The sequence below is a fragment of the Aricia agestis genome, chromosome 12, assembly GCF_905147365.1.
Source record: "Aricia agestis chromosome 12, ilAriAges1.1, whole genome shotgun sequence".
NCBI lineage: Eukaryota > Metazoa > Arthropoda > Insecta > Lepidoptera > Lycaenidae > Aricia > Aricia agestis.
Genome location: NC_056417.1, coordinates 15,281,843 through 15,298,783, shown reverse-complemented (window position 1 = coordinate 15,298,783; position 16,941 = coordinate 15,281,843). Strand labels below are relative to the sequence as shown.

The following is a 16,941-nucleotide window of genomic DNA, read 5'->3' as shown; positions in this document are numbered from 1 at the left end:
GATTTCATTTTCTTTGTTTCGATTATATTATTGTAAAACGTGTTAAAGATGATCGACTCGACAAACTATTATAGACCGGCCGCGGAAACGTAGAAATATTATGTGCTTTGACCGTAAAGAACGACAACTCGTCACATTTTGTAAGTATTTTTGTCTCTGTCACTCGCTCACAATAATGTTAATTATATCTCTATGTTGTGTGATTTTAGACGCGCGTTTAAAAAATATTTTGTTCGAATTATAGAGACAGATAGATTGGTTTATGTACGAAATTCTACGCGCTCCTCGACCGTGCTATACTCTACAGTCTACACATCTACTATTCAGCACAATGAGTGCATTATTGCATAATACGACCACTACAATCCTCGTGTACAGCTAGATTGTCAATTGTAGTAATTAAAGAACATTTACAATAGATGGATGGATGTCAGGAATAGATGGATTATTTTTGCTATTGTTAATGCTGTCACCATAATACTTGAGATGTTTTTATATTATGATGTAAGATGTGTGTAAATGTGCATGCGTTACCTTTAACTTTTAAGTCTGCAACGTCTTGTATCTCTCTGGCACACCTTTGTAATTATATCTTTTCTCTCTTTCTATCCTCCCCGCGGCGTGGAAACAACAACAACAGGGCCCCTCACCACAGTTGATAATAGTAAGTTCCAGATAAGGGTTATGTCTAACGCTTGTGGCAAGTGCATGGTTTCATTTTAACCAGAATGTCCTTAATTATCTGTTTTTTAAACGGTTACTTGATTTTTTATGTGTGCTGGTTACTGTGATATCATAATATGTTTGATGGGTCTAAAATAGAATGAAAAAAGCTTTAAGATCATCAATTAGATAAAAAATTAATAAATTAGAATGGTCCTTCGAGCCGGATCAACTGTATTGTAACTAAAATAAGCTAGAATCTACATTATTAACCACTTTATTTGTATAACCTAATTTAATCATTGCAACGTTTAATTTCACGCTGCGTTATAACAAAGAGTAATGGGCCAACATTCGAGGTAAAAGCTTTGTTTTACAACAGTCGGGATTTTGAATGTCTGTTGTTTGGAATTCGCCCACATGATGCAAAAAGTATTTGTAGGCGAATCTGCTATTTTAAATTTGCCTGCGAATATATTTTGCATCATGTGTTTTTTTATGTAAGCACTAGTAGTTAAAAGCAAAATTTTGTATTTTGGACATATTGTAGGTATATTCATATGATTTTGCTGGTGACTCCTATCATGTAACATCATAACGCTTATTAACAACGCTTTGTTTGGCTGAGCAACAACGTGACAAACAGACAAATAATATATTGTGATGTTTTCCAGGGAGAGCTAGAACAGCAGTTGCTGCAGGCCAACCCTATTCTAGAAGCCTTCGGTAACGCGAAGACAGTAAAGAACGACAACTCGTCACGTTTTGTAAGTATTTTTGGAATAGTTGATTTATTTGGAAATAACATAAGACGTGTTAAAGCTTTGATGAGAATGCAATGGACAGATCAATGGTATACTTTAGTATTGCCCCTGTGGCTAGCCAATTTACAGTTATTTAGATCTGCTCCTTATGCTGGGAACACTGTTTAAATTTATATGTTAAAAGTAATTATTGTTAAAAGCCTCGTTAAAAGATGAAAAAATGAGAAAGCCTCTAGTACAATATAAAAGACGTTGGATTTAAAATATTAAAAGCACAAGCATTGTACTTAAGAAGAAAAATCTTAGGTATCTTATCATCTCAATTTGAACGTTAATATTATGTTCTTGTAATTTGCAGGGTAAATTCATAAGAATAAACTTTGACGCGTCCGGATACATAGCGGGCGCGAACATAGAAACATACCTCCTAGAGAAGTCACGAGCGATACGACAAGCCAAAGATGAGAGGACCTTCCACATATTCTACCAGCTCCTCGCCGGGGCGACGCAGCAGCAGAAGGCGGAGTACATATTGGAAGACCCCAAGAGCTACCCCTTCTTGTCAAATGCTGCTCTCCCGGTACCTGGAATTGATGATAACGCGGAGTTCCAAGCCACAATCAAGTCGATGAATATCATGGGCATGAACAACGAAGACTTCAACTCGATATTCAGGATAGTGTCGGCGGTGCTGCTGTTCGGCTCCATGCAGTTCAAGCAGGAGAGGAACTCCGACCAGGCGACGTTGCCCGACAACACTGTTGCACAGAAGATCGCACATTTATTAGGTATACTCCTCTTTAATTTTTACATCGGAAAGTTTTCTTAAACTGTCATACATTGTATTTAATCATGGTTGCCAATTTTTATGCTATTTAACGTGTAAATGTTTCTTTTTCAGGTCTTTCGGTAACGGAAATGACGAAAGCGTTCCTCAAACCCAGAATAAAGGTCGGCCGCGACTTCGTCACGAAAGCACAAACCAAGGAGCAGGTGGAGTTCTCGGTGGAGGCGATAGGCAAGGCCTGCTACGAGCGGCTGTTCCGGTGGCTAGTCAACAGGATCAACCGCTCCCTGGACCGCACCAAGCGGCAGGGTGCCTCCTTCATCGGCATCCTCGATATGGCCGGCTTCGAGATCTTCGAGCTCAACTCCTTCGAGCAGCTGTGCATCAACTACACCAACGAGAAGCTCCAGCAGCTGTTCAACCACACGATGTTCATCCTCGAGCAGGAGGAGTACCAGCGGGAGGGCATCGAGTGGAAGTTCATCGACTTCGGCCTCGACCTCCAGCCCACCATCGACCTCATCGACAAGCCCATGGGCATCATGGCGCTGCTCGACGAGGAGTGCTGGTTCCCCAAGGCCACCGACAAGACCTTCGTCGAAAAGCTGGTCTCTGCGCACTCGGTCCACCCGAAGTTCGTCAAGACCGACTTCCGCGGCATCGCCGACTTCGCCATCATCCACTATGCGGGCAAGGTGGACTACTCGGCCGCCCAGTGGCTCATGAAGAACATGGACCCGCTCAACGAGAACGTCGTGTCGCTCCTCCAGTCGTCGCAGGACCCGTTCGTGTGCCACATATGGAAGGACGCGGAGATCGTGGGCATGGCGCAGCAGGCGATGACCGACACGCAGTTCGGCGCGCGCACCAGGAAGGGCATGTTCCGGACCGTGTCGCAGCTCTACAAGGAGCAGCTGACTAAGCTGATGGCGACGCTCCGGAACACGAATCCCAATTTCGTCCGGTGCATCATCCCCAACCACGAGAAGCGGGCCGGCAAAATCGAGGCCGCCCTGGTGCTCGACCAGCTCCGGTGCAACGGGGTGCTGGAGGGAATTAGGATTTGCAGGCAAGGGTTCCCCAACAGGATCCCCTTCCAGGAGTTCAGGCAGCGGTACGAGCTGCTCACGCCCAACATCATATCGAAGGGCTTCATGGACGGCAAGAAGGCCTGCGAGCAGATGATCGAGGACCTGGAGCTCGACCACAACCTGTACCGAGTGGGGCAGTCCAAGATATTCTTCCGGGCCGGGGTGCTGGCTCACCTGGAGGAGGAGAGGGACTACAAGATAACCGACCTGATCGTGAACTTCCAAGCGTTCTGCCGCGGGTTCCTGGCTCGCAGGAACTACCAGAAACGCCTGCAGCAGCTCAACGCCATCAGGATCATCCAGAGGAATTGCGCTGCGTACCTCAAGCTGAGGAACTGGCAATGGTGGAGGCTGTACATCAAGGTGAGGAATGTTTATGCTATTGCAGATTGTGAACACCTGTTGAGCGTTGCATAGAAATTCTATTTTGTTTAATATAAATAGACCTCGCGTATATTGCGCACTCGATGACTGAAACAATATGAATGTTTGTAAAACATTCCTGTCCTTACAGTTATTATTATGTAAATACCGAGGCGTGTGACAGAGTGTGCGAGTATTCTCTGGTAGTAAATGAACATATTTTATATTGGTATTGTCTACATCTTAAATAAATCTATTTTTTAACATTTTTCTAAGATGTGAAATCAATGATTATCAGGTTTAGAATTTAGATTCAATTTTTATGGGACAGTATTTTCCTAAGTAAACAATTTCTGTATAGGGTGAACATGACTAGTGATTGTACAGTACTAATCATTGGCCAGAGCACAAAAACACAGCTTTAAAAACTACCTGTTTTTCTTAAAAATCAGGCATTCTATTACTTTAAAAACAGGCAGTTTTTAAAACAACCTAAATAAATATTGTGTTTTTATGCTCTGTCCAATGACACAGGTCATGATCATTATCAAAACCATAAGCATCTGTTACCCTATTTTACAGCAGTAACTCAATTCCATCTCCCCATTTCCAGGTGAAACCCCTCCTCGAAGTCACCAAGCAGGAGGAGAAGCTAACGCAGAAGGAGGACGAGCTCCGGCAGATCCGGGACAAGCTGGAGACGCATGTCAAGCTGTGCCAGGAGTACGAGGCCAAGTACCAGCAGGCCAACTCCGAGAAGACCCAGCTGGCCGAGCAGCTGCAGGTATAACTTGCTTCTGAAACATTTTTTTTTTCAATAAAATAAGGGGGCAAACGAGCAAACGGGTCACCAATGGAAAGCAACTATTGTCGCCCATGGACATTCACAACATTAGAAGAGCTGCGGGTGCGTTGCCGGCCTTTTAAGAGGGAATATCCTCTCTTCTTGAAGGTTTGCAGTTCGTATTGGTCCAGAAATACTGCTGGTGACAGTTCGTTCCAGAGTTTTCAATTAATATTTAAATGTTTAGTGCATAATAGCGTCGAAGCTTGTCGACAAGACGACACAGTCGTTGTGGTCCTACTAAATTGGTTTAAAAATGGTGGTCAAACTCCGATGGCGGAAGACCTAAGTCCTTTTGTAACAGAATTTATTAATTGCCAGATTAAACGGTGGTACCGTCGCGGTTTGTACATTAGTAGCTATTTTAAAATTATAAACCTTCATTAAATAATCTTAATAAAGGATTATAATTTTAAAGTGTTGCTTGTCTTACCAGCAAAACAAGTAAGTTTGTTACAAAAATAAGTCATGATGCAATCATGACTTATTTTTGTAACAAACTTGATATTTTTGTAACAAAATGATGCCTTGACGACTATTGACTTACTTTCTGGACGATTTTTTGTTCCACAATGTGGCTTATATTGTGATGCATTTTTTTTTATATTTACCCAGGCTTAGCTCTAACTGACATTACCAGACACATTCCAACTAACCATTATGATGATATGCTCATTGCTCATCTTTCTGACTATATTCCTCAGGCTGAGCTGGAGCTGTGCGCGGAGGCGGAGGAGTCTCGCGCGCGCGCTGCGGCCCGCAAGCAGGAGCTGGAGGAGCTGCTCCACGACATGGAGGGCCGCATCGAGGAGGAGGAGGAGCGCTGCGCCACGCTGCAGCAGGAGAAGAAGCGCCTGCAGGTTAACATACAGGTGAGAGAAAGATATGTTAGGGTCAATTTCTACTAGCGCAGAGTCGAAGCGCATCGAAGCGACTTACCAAAAGTGAACATAACAAATTAAACCTTAACTCCAAAGCGTAATGCACACTTCTGAGAATTTAAGAAGACACACGCATTCTCGCGACTTTGCCCGTCTGCGAGCGACCAACGCTGTTTGGTCTCGTGCAGAATCGCGATATGGTATATCATACATATTATACGATGATACGAAGCGTTCGGAACAGAGTAATAAAAATATATTGTCACGTCGGCAGCGTGTCCGGTCAAGTTAGATCTCATAGAACTGGCAGATGGTGTGTAATTACAGCTAATATAATAAATAGGTACAATAATTGCATTTGTGCCAAAACTAGTCGAGTTCTTAAAAATTGCAAATCTATAAATGGATGTTACTTATGGCAAAGTCTTTTTGGTGCTACTAACGTCGTTAAAGCATATTTTGACATCATGCGACAGAATAGGTGTTTAAATCTATTATAATTATTTATTGAAGTGTTTTTTTTTAAACTTAAACTTACTCTATCATCCAGGACTTGGAAGACCAGCTCGAGGAGGAGGAGGCGGAGCGCCAGAAGCTGCAGATCGAGCTGGTGCAGTGCAACTCCAAGCTGAAGAAGCTGGAGGAGGACCTGGCTCTCAGTGAGGACACCAACCAGAAGATGGTGAAGGAGAAGAAGATCCTGGAAGAGAGGGCCAACGACCTCTCGCAGGCGCTCGCGGAGGAGGAGGAGAAGGCCAAGCACCTGGGCAAGCTGAAGGCCAAGCAGGAGTCCGTTATTGCGGAGCTGGAGGAGAAACTGTTGAAGGTATGTTGAGATTATTTTATCAAAATTTGACAAGTACTATCAGAGAAGTTGATTGATAGGCAGATTGCGGACCAAAGCACACAAACTTTGGTCGTTTTGTGTCAAACCCAGCCGACGGATCGCGACTAATATTGAATTGACATAACTCTACCAAATGACGCAGGTCTAAATTTAGTTTGTTATTATTTTTAGCAATATTCCGCGAAAACGCAGCAGCAGCAGATGGTACCACAGATGGTACTTATAGGTAAAATATAAAAAAGAACATATTTTGTGTTATAAAAGTTTTCTTTTTTGAGATCGTTAAAAATTATGTAGTTACTTGATAAGCTATAAAAGTCTTAGCAATTGCATATTGCCCATAAAATAATTTAAAAAAATGTTCTGTGTATGTAAACTGTGGGTGCTCACCCTATAGATCTCTGCTTAGGGCCCTAATTCACAATGTGCAATTCGACAGATTCGGAAACTTCACCGCGCGACATCCAATAAACGCTCGCCGCGCTAGGCATTGACCAATGACCGCACGGTAAAGTTTCCGAATCCGTGTTGAACGGGAATCGTGAATCGCCCTGCTGAAAATAAATTATTTTATTTATTCATTATTGACTTAGATTCATTTTTATTTACCAGGACCACCAGCTGCGCAAGGAGGCGGACAGCATGCGGCGCAAGCTGGAGACCGAGCTGCAGGACGTCAAAGAACAGCTGGCCGAGCGGAAGGCGCAGGTCGATGAGCTGCAGATTGTGCTCAGTGAGTAGCTTTGTTTTAATAAATTTTTGTAATGAGATAAGGGGGCAAACGAGCATACGGGTCACCTGATGAAAAGCAACTTCCGTCCCCCATGGACACTTGCAGCATCAGAAGAGCTGCAGGTGCGTTGCCGGCCTTTTAAGAGGGAATAGGGTAATAGGGGAGGGTAGGGAAGGGAATAGGGGAGGGTAGGGAAGGAAATAGGGGAGGGTATACGCAAGCGCTGTTTCACGCCGGTTTTCTGTGAGCCCGTGGTATTTCTCCGGTCGAGCCGGCCCATTCGTGCCGAAGCATGGCTCTCCCACGTCAAATCTTTGGATTTGCCGTGGGAGAGCCAAATCTTTGGATTAAATTTCATGCCGTCTCTTTTGCAAATTGCTAAGAACGAGAGAGATAACATGATGAATAAAACAAATCTTTTTATTTCATTTCATTTTGCCTGGTGTTTTATAATACAAATGATCGACGAAGAAAACATACTCAATTAAATTGAGTATGTTTTCTTCGTCGATCATTTTGAGGTGCCCAAACTAAAGATACTCTGGTTTGACATAAACTCGTCTGTGATTCTCCATCCTGCTATAAGGGCCCTATCATGAATGCTTTCTATTCACCGGTGGTAGGCAACTTAGTTTCTATGTTCTTCCTACGACGTTCAAAAAGTGTATCCATGATACCTATTTTGAATAAAAATATTTTTTTTATTCCAGGCAAGCGCGAGGAGGAGCTCGCGGGGGCTGTGGCGCGCGCGGACGAGGAGGGAGCGGCGCGGGCGGCTGCGGCAAAGGCGGCGCGTGAGGCCGAAGCCGCGTTAGCTGAGGCCCATGATGACCTGGAGGCGGAGCGCGCCGCACGCACCAAGGCCGAGAAACTACGACGTGACCTCAACGAGGAGTTGGAAGCGCTGAAATCGGAGCTGCTCGACTCACTGGATACCACCGCTGGTGAGCGTCTTGATGTAGTCCGACTGTAATGTTAAGTTTGCTCAAGAAAAACAGGAACATAACACATAAGTATAACTGTAATGGAGTTTCTTGTGATGTCGACATTGCCGTGACAATAGCGCCATCTGGAGTTCACGTAGTAGTACTTACGAGCGCTATATTTATTGTTTTGCGTTTGTCTATATGAAATATAAAATTCCTCCCTTAGTTATAAAATGAATATAAAATGAATATAAAATTATGAATAGGCTATACAATGTTTTGTCCTTTTCTGATACATTTGAAGAACAGGACAAACGTCCATGTATCCGTTGTGTAACTATTATTAGTAATTTCCTGTTCTAATTTCAAATGTGTGATTTCAGCCCAGCAGGAGCTGCGTTCGAAGCGCGAGCAGGAGGTGGCGGTGCTGAAGCGCAGCCTGGAGGAGGAGGCGGGCGCGCACGAGGCGGCGCTCGCCGACCAGCGACACAAGCACTCGCAGGAGCTGCAGGCGCTCGCCGAGCAGCACGAGCAGCTCAAGAAGACCAAGGCCGGTGAGTGAGGCCAGCAGTAGTAAAGGAGAAATTAACTCGCTTTTTATAAAATAAGGGGGGGCAAACGAGCAAACGGGTCACCTGATGCAAAGCAACTACCTTCGCTGATGGACACTCGCAACATTAGAAAAGCTGCAGATGCGTTGCCGGCGAAGCGTGTCCATTAAATTGTCCGTCCTTACATAGAGACATTTAATGATTATATATTTATCTTCGATTTAAAGTCAAAATCTTCATAAAATTAACAAATTATTTAAATATTTCTATTTGCGGCTGTTAATTAAATTGCACCATAGTTGGTGCTGATAATGATCATTTATCACAAATCATTCATAACTCATAAATAACGTGTTCTGAATATAATAATTATATGTATTCACAGCGTTGGAGAAGGCGAAGGCGTCTCTAGAGGCGGAGAACGCGGACTTGGCAACAGAGCTGAAGAGTGCAGCAGCGGCGCGCGCGGACGGCGAGCGGCGCCGCAAGCAGGCTGAAGCCCAGCTGCAGGACTTAGCCGCTAAGCTGGCTGAAGTGGAGCGCGCTAGGTGAGAGGACTTAGCTTATATAATTAGTTTATTAGAGTTGACGAACAGTAACCATACTTTTGTTACTGTTTCCAAGCTTAGATGTTGTGTTGTGAGTTGTGACGCGGTGTGTTGTTGCAGCTACGATGCTCCAACGTCATTCATGCTATTACCTCATATGTATTTTAGAACATCTAATTCCAAACTGTTTTTTGCAAATTAAGAAATTTTAAGATGGACGACGCTGCCGTCTCGATAAAGATGGCGCGATGAATTAGATGAATACAAGCCAGACTGGCCTACGGTTGTGTTGGATCGGGAGGTGGAATAGCATAGGCTCTTAAAAATTGTATTATATTTTGAAATGAATTGAATATTATGTGACGTAACACTATAAGGTGTTGTGACGTTTTGTGGTCGTGCGTCAAAGCGATTAAGCGATCGGATGCGAACTAGACAGTGTGTACAAGCGTTCTATCAGATATTGTTACATGTAATCGTATTAATCATAATAATGTATATTTCAGGTCTGAGGTGGCGGAGAAGTGTGCCCGACTGCAGGGCGAGGCGGAGCAGGCGCTGCAGCAGCTGGAGGCGGCCGAACTGAAGGCCTCCGCCGCCGCCAAGCAGGCCGCCACCGCGGGCGCGCAGCACGCCGAGCTACAGGTATATACTGGGTGTATACTGAAAAAGGGTGGAACACAACAAAGTGATACTAAATAGGGTTATTATATTATCGCATCATGAAAACGGTCGAAAAACACTGGGCTATACAAATGACGGACCGTCGTATGTAATTTGGTTGAGACATTATTTTAAGACATTAGGCCTAATTTTCTGTCGGCTGCTTATATATATATATATATATATATATATATATATATATATATATATATATATATATATATATATATATATATATATATATATATATATATACAAAGTGTTCAAAACATGTAGTAACAAAATTTGATTGATTGACAAAATATAAATGTGATATTTCCAGGGGTTGTTGGAGGAGGAGACGAAACAGAAGCTGGCGCTGCAGACGAAGCTGCGGAACGTGGCGCAGGAGCTCGAGCAGGCCAGGGACCAGCTCGACGAGGAGGAGGAGGCCAAGAAGAATCTCGAGAAACAGGTGCGTGCGATCATCATCAATAGTGGCTATAGACGCCTCCGTGCTCCAGTGGTTTAGAGCGTGGCTTTTGACGGGGGTTCGATTTCCGCTATGGAAACGTATTATTTCCTAACCAAAACCGCTATTGGAGGTATTATTATAGTAATTTTAGTAGCTGCAGTTAAAGCGCGGCGTGAGACGAGATACAAAATTTTGACACAAAATATGCAGTTCCGAATTTTGAATTCAGTAATAAATCGAATAAAAGTGCTAACCTCTCTCACATCTCTGTGGATTTTATTTAGGTAAAATCTTAAATATGCCATGAAAATGAAGCAATATTATTGGACTCACGTGACGAAAAAAGGACTTTTTTCTGAAAGTTGTCTAACTCAAATCTGTTTCCCAGGTGGTAGCTCTGACGCAGCAGGTGGCGGACGCGAAGAAGAAGGCGGAGGAGGAGGCGGAGGCGGCCGCGGCGCTGGAGGAGCAGCGCAAGAAGCTCGCCAAAGACATGGAGGCGCTGCACAGACAGATCGACGAGCTGCAGCAGGCCAACGACAAACTGGATAAGAGTGAGTGGTTTTTTTTAAATAAAAAAGAGCAAACGGGTCACCTGAAGCAACTAACTACCGTCGCCCATGGACACTCGCAACATCAGAAGCGCTAAGGGTGCGTTGCCGGCCTTTTAAAGAGAGAATACGCTCTCTTCTTAAAGGTTCACAGATCGTATTGCTACAGAAATACTGCTGGTGATAGTTTATTCCAGAGTTTTACAGTGCATGACAGAAAATTACGCGAAAACGCACGGCGGAAGACTGCCACTCATCAAGGTGATGAGGATAGTATATAGTTTTCTTTAGTGTGGCCTAAATATGATATTTGTTATATTTGTTGCATGTTTACATTTATAAAATAAAACTAAGTTGGCAATAATGTGTTCAGGTAAAAAGAAGATTCAGGCGGAGCTGGAGGACACGAACATCGAGCTGGAGGCGCAGCGTGCCAAGGTGCTCGAGCTAGAGAAGAAACAGAAGAACTTCGATAAGGTATTATCAAATGTATAAAATGTATTGTGCATTTTACTTTATATAAAGAGCCCACTTTCGTGAGTCATTTTATCTTTCATTTTATGACCAAATTTTATAGGTTCAAAGTCAGTTTTACTAATCGTTAACCTCCTGTACAGGTTGTGGCAGAGGAACGCGCGGTGGCGGAGCGGTACGCGGCGGAGCGCGACACGGCGGAGCGCGAGGCGCGCGACAAGGAGACGAGAGTGCTCTCGCTCACACGAGACTTGGATCTGGCTGCGGAGAAGGTATAATAGATGTCAATTGTTCTATCATATTAGGACTTGCATAATTTGTGGTCTAATTAATTACATTACATATGCGAAAATGTGTAGTTTTGACTATAAAAAAGAAAAATTGCCGTTTAATAGAAATACCCGTAATATGAAACTTAATTGGCACAATATTTCTACGACGTTTCCTTCCTTATTTATAAGGTTTTGTAAATTTTTTTTACTTGTTGTTGTTTTCACAGATCGAAGAACTAGAACGGTCGAAGCGAGTCTTGCAATCCGAGTTGGACGAGCTAGCCAACACTCAGGGCACGGCCGATAAGAATGTTCATGAGTTGGAGAAGGCCAAGCGCGCGCTGGAGTCCCAGCTCGCAGAACTGAAGGCACAGAACGAGGAGATAGAGGATGATCTGCAGCTGACAGAGGACGCCAAACTCCGCCTGGAAGTTAACATGCAGGCGATGCGGGCGCAGTTCGAGCGGGATCTGCAGGTGAGAACTGAGTTGTGTAGTTTTACAATATAAAACCCCTGAACGAAATGTTAAAATATGTCGGCAGTATAGTGGTTTCATACGAGTACATTATTAGACAAGGTCAACGAGTTATTATGATTTAAATGTTAAATTATGGTCCTTTCATGTGCAACAGTGAACTCATCTTCATCAACTTCGCGTATTGAAGATATGACACGAATAGACTGTCGCGCGGTGCTCTAAACGCTAAACGCATCGCGTACTCGGACTCAAAACAACATTCTCAATTGCTATTTTTAAACCGACTTCCAAAAAGGAGAAGTTTATTATGATCGTCTGTTTATATTTTATATATATTTTTTTGTATGTTTAACGATCACTTCGTCGTTTGTGGAACGATTTTCAAAAAAATTTTGCTGTTGTATAGGGTATAATCCAAATTTGGTACCATGTTCAGAAAAGTGGTGGTCTTTGATTCATCCTGTCATTTTCTAATAACAAATTCCAGGCCAAGGAGGAGGCTGGCGAGGAGAAGCGGCGTGGCATCGTGAAGGCGCTGCGCGAGCTGGAGGCGGAGCTGGAGGACGAGCGCAAGCAGCGCGCCGCGCATGCCGCCACGCGCAAGAAGCTCGAGGCCGACCTCAAGGACGCCGAGCAGGCGCTGCACCTCGCCAACAAGGTACGTTACTCTCAAAATTAAGAAAGTTATAGCTGGACGCACGACGGTGGACGGACGGACATGGTTTCTTAATTTTAATACCGCCTGGTTATTGGATAGCGCGACTGGCGCATTCGCGCAGTAAGTTGTTGAATCAGAGTCGAATTATGCATTGTGAATCAGGCCTCTTTATGTGGCTGTATGTAAAAATGTTTGACGTGTACACACTACTATAATATACTGGACAGTGGACATTATGAATTTAATATAAAGCTAATCCAGCGCCGCGCCGGAAGAAATAAAAATGTACACGAAAACAAAAGCTTGTCTTGCAAAGTCTGTGGCTCTATGCTTTTGAACTAAGTAACCATTCATATTTCTATATTATTCCAGGTGAAGGAGGACGCCGTGAAGCAGGCGAAGAAGCTGGCGGTGCAGCTGAAGGAGGCGGTGCGCGAGGCGGAGGAGGCGCGCGCCGGCCGGGAGGAGGCCACCGCCGCCGCCAGGGACGCCGAGCGCAGGGTCAAGGTAATATTGTATTGATTACATTGTTATGCTAAGTACTCACATACGGTTTTGCTCGATCGAGCGAACCCGCGGCTTGGGCTTTCGTCCACACATTCAGCATTGCTCGATAGTTTTATTCTAAATCAATATATTTCATTCCATCAATCCGGCTCGATCCGGTTCCATCAATCCTTCGAGTGGCTCGATGCTTCGAGCTGTGAGTTTTGCGGTCCACACAGTAATTATTACTCGATTTGGAGTAAAACTATCGAGCAAAACCGCGTGTGAGTACTTAGCATTAGATAGGGATGAGGTTGTACTATATAGTTGTTGTATTTTGTCGCGTCCGTGGCCTAATGGGTAGATCTTTGGTTCGCACTCGTAGAGGGTGCAGGTTCGAACCCGGGTGGAGTCGTGTACATAATACGGACGCTCATACGGTGAAGGAAAATATCGTGAGGAAACCCACACATAGTTGGTCCCAGACATATTGACTAGTTCTTTCGTCTGGAATAGATCGACTATGTTGCGAGAACCTCGTATGTGCTTGGGCAACCATATGGAGTACGGACATTTAAATCTTGTCCCTGGGACAAGGTTTAAATGCCCGTAATTTAAATTTAAACTACAGTATTTGAGGAGTGGTTACTTCGCTCTGAAAATACTGTATAAATCATCCACAACGGATGCAAAGGCCTAGTTTTTTGTACTATTTATTGCTCTCAACGCATGGTAAGGTTTTTTAAACCTTGCCATACATTTAGTAGACACAATTTATCTTAAGGGGTTCCGAGACGATTAAGTAATTGATGACGGCAAGCACGTAGACTTGTGTAGCTGGCTCAAGAAGTTTGATGCGCCCGTCGAGCAGCTTCATCCAGCACAGCACCGCGAACACCATCAATACGATATAAAATCACATCAAGCGCGGAGCGAGCACATAAATGCTTGACTCAAGCATCAAGCAAACATTGTAAACGGTCAATATGTTTGAAACAAGCAAAAATCTACGTGCTTGCCGCCAAGACGCTTGATCGTTTTGGAATCCCTTTAGGACAATAATAAGACACTTTGATATTACTTGTCTTATTCTATTTTACGCCAGTTTTTCTATCTTATAAAATGAAAATAAACATGTCCAATGAAAAAGTCTACGCACGAGGTAATTGATGTATTAGAACTTCTAATACATATTAATTTATTACAGTTCCTTATTATAACACTTTGATTATAAAATATTGTTTCTTACATTAAAATATTTTGTGTTACAGGCTCTGGAGGCGGAGGCGCTGCAGCACGCGGAGGAGGTGGCGGCGGCGGAGCGCGCGCGCCGGCACGCCGAGGCCGAGCGCGACGACAGAGACGACGAGCTGACTGCCGGCAACGCCAAGGTATTTGTCAATTACCAATACAGGAGACTAAGCCCCAATTTCACCAACATCTGTTAGTGTTAACAGCTTGTTAAAAAATCACGTCTTCTTTTTTATTCATATGAAAAACGAAAGAGGTAACACGATACTAAATCGAGCATTGAGACGACGTTGTCAATTACCAATCCAGACTTAGCATAACAACATTAGAAACGGGAAAGAATGGACATACTGACAGATTTTAGTGACAAAGTTACGGATTTCCCTTGTCAATCTGTCACTTTGTCTATTCTTCCGTAGAAAGAAACCGTTTCTATGGTAAGTGGTGACCATCCTAAGCCTGCAGAGAAGATAAACTGTCGACCTTATTTAAAACATAAAAAATCGCATAGAGCTAAAAATTGGTAGAGACCTTAAATACATTATTATAATAATTATTTCTCGTCAGTCTGGGTTTGCGCCCGTCACGTTCGGACGCGCTCCGTGCTACGATCTCTGTGACGCCAATTTTCATTTCGTATTTACGAGTTTTTTTTTTGTTTCCGAGTTTAAACATTGATTATGATTATTTCGGTTATAATTATTAATAATTATCAAATCAAAAATGAACTTATGTGAATAGTTTTGTTTCTTTAACAAACTTTCGTATTATTATTTTTTTCGATCTACCCGCATTGTGTTGTAATTATGAGTGAACCTGAGGAAGAAGGTGCGATGGAGCCTGCACTCAATGAGATGGCTGCGGAGGCTGTTAACATAATAGTGCTGGAATCTGGAGAATATGAAGGAGAGGTAGATTTAGAGTGGGATGATGCAGGTATGCCAGTAGGTCATAACAATCTCGACGATGTTGGAAGTGAAGCGATGTTGCAGCCAGGCAACAAAAGGCGACCAGCAGGTAGTTCTCCAGAGCCGCTAGCTGATGATGGCTTTACACTGGTGACGAGATGTAAGCGCAGGAACCTGCAGAGAACCCCTCCATCTGCATCACCTAATCCGCCAGCTAATTTACGTAATAATTTTGAAGTTTCTATAACCGCCAAGACCGATTTTCTACCGAAGCAGTTAGCGTTTGCAAAACTATTGGCTAAATACAATATTCAGGGCATAGAGACTATCAAATATAAAAGTCCTTTCAAACTTTTAATTAAATTTAAAACCGAGCTAGACGCAAACAATTTTCTGAATAGTAAAATTATACAGGATTATGAGTGGATTTGTAGAAATACTAATGAGTTGCATTATTGTTATGGCGTGGTCCGGGATATTGACATTGATATAGAAGATAAGGAATTGAAAGAGATTTTCGAATGTGACACAAAGATTTTATCCATTAAGAGGTTGTTACGGAAAGATTCGGATGGTAAATGGATAAAGTCTGAAACCGTTCGAATAGGGTTCGAAGAAATTATAAAAGCTTACGGGTGTCGAATGGCCGTAGATTCTTACATGTATCCTGTGACTCAATGCTCTAAATGTTGGCGATACGGTCATGTCAATCAGATTTGTCCATCTAAGACCCCAATTTGTCCTAAGTGTAGCGGGAAACATGAAAACTGCGAAACGAAAAGTTATAGATGCGTTAACTGCAAAGGGAATCACTTATCTTTTATGAAATCTGCTTGTCCTGTATTTAAGAAAGAAAGAAATATTCGGATTTATATGGGAAATCATATGTGCTCATATAAGTTTGCATTGAATAAGATGAAGGAAGAGACACTGATTAAGACTTCGAGCAGATTAGAACCCGAGATGCCTATTGTTAAACCTATTATTTCCCACGCCAGGACCGACTGTGCTTCGGCTCCCACTTACAGAGATGTTACTGTTGGTGATTATGCAGCCGTTGAAACTTTACATGATAGTGATGATGACATTATGGAATTAGATGAGTGTGTTTCTTCGATGCCTAATCAAGAGTCGTCTACCACAACTGAGTTCAAGAAAAATAACAAAATAAGTCAAAGAAAAAAAGTCTAGACGTCAGACGCGATAATGAGGATGTTTTTCATACATTTCAGATAACTAGTGCTGAAATCCATACTGAAAATAAGCAAGTTGAAAAGTCTAGCTCTAGTACTAATCGTAAGGAAAGGAAACGATTTTTAGGATGATAGGAACGATTACTAGAAAGGATTTTAGATAAAATAAGAGAAGTTTTTGTAGCAGAAGGAAGTTTAAAAGATAAGTTTAAAATGTTGATTGAATTTTTCTGGTCCGAAGTAGTAGAATTTTTACAAGAATATTTAAATTTTGAGACGGTGCTTAAGTTTATGGGAAGAAACAATAATGGCCAGTAATATCAATTCTTTACACAGCAGTATCAACATTTTTCAATGGAATGCTAACAGTTTAAAACGTAAGGCCAGTGATTTTGAACTTTTGATGTCACAAGATAAAATACATATGGCTTTTGTGAGTGAAACGTGGCTTTCATCTAGTGTAAGCCTGAAATTTTCTGGTTATAATATTGTGAGAGCAGACAGAGAAGATTCATATGGTGGTTTGTGCGCCATAATACATAAATCAGTAAAAT

General features: G+C 42.8%; 1 protein-coding gene across 2 annotated transcripts in view; it reads left to right on the top strand.

Moving 5' to 3' along the window:
- Positions 1-16,941, top strand: part of LOC121732312 (myosin heavy chain, non-muscle) — a 72,398-nt gene that overhangs the window by 46,417 nt on the left and 9,040 nt on the right. For both annotated transcript variants that reach the window (XM_042122154.1, XM_042122155.1), the window contains exons 4-23: positions 641-664; positions 1,338-1,430; positions 1,786-2,215; positions 2,329-3,668; positions 4,282-4,452; positions 5,217-5,384; positions 5,944-6,219; positions 6,853-6,973; positions 7,684-7,917; positions 8,283-8,453; positions 8,836-8,998; positions 9,505-9,643; positions 9,984-10,115; positions 10,504-10,669; positions 11,040-11,143; positions 11,284-11,412; positions 11,640-11,888; positions 12,379-12,549; positions 12,922-13,056; positions 14,307-14,426. In XM_042122154.1, the coding sequence (XP_041978088.1) occupies positions 641-664; positions 1,338-1,430; positions 1,786-2,215; positions 2,329-3,668; positions 4,282-4,452; positions 5,217-5,384; positions 5,944-6,219; positions 6,853-6,973; positions 7,684-7,917; positions 8,283-8,453; positions 8,836-8,998; positions 9,505-9,643; positions 9,984-10,115; positions 10,504-10,669; positions 11,040-11,143; positions 11,284-11,412; positions 11,640-11,888; positions 12,379-12,549; positions 12,922-13,056; positions 14,307-14,426 (4,536 nt within the window). The remainder of the gene's footprint in view (positions 1-640; positions 665-1,337; positions 1,431-1,785; positions 2,216-2,328; positions 3,669-4,281; positions 4,453-5,216; positions 5,385-5,943; positions 6,220-6,852; positions 6,974-7,683; positions 7,918-8,282; positions 8,454-8,835; positions 8,999-9,504; positions 9,644-9,983; positions 10,116-10,503; positions 10,670-11,039; positions 11,144-11,283; positions 11,413-11,639; positions 11,889-12,378; positions 12,550-12,921; positions 13,057-14,306; positions 14,427-16,941) is intronic.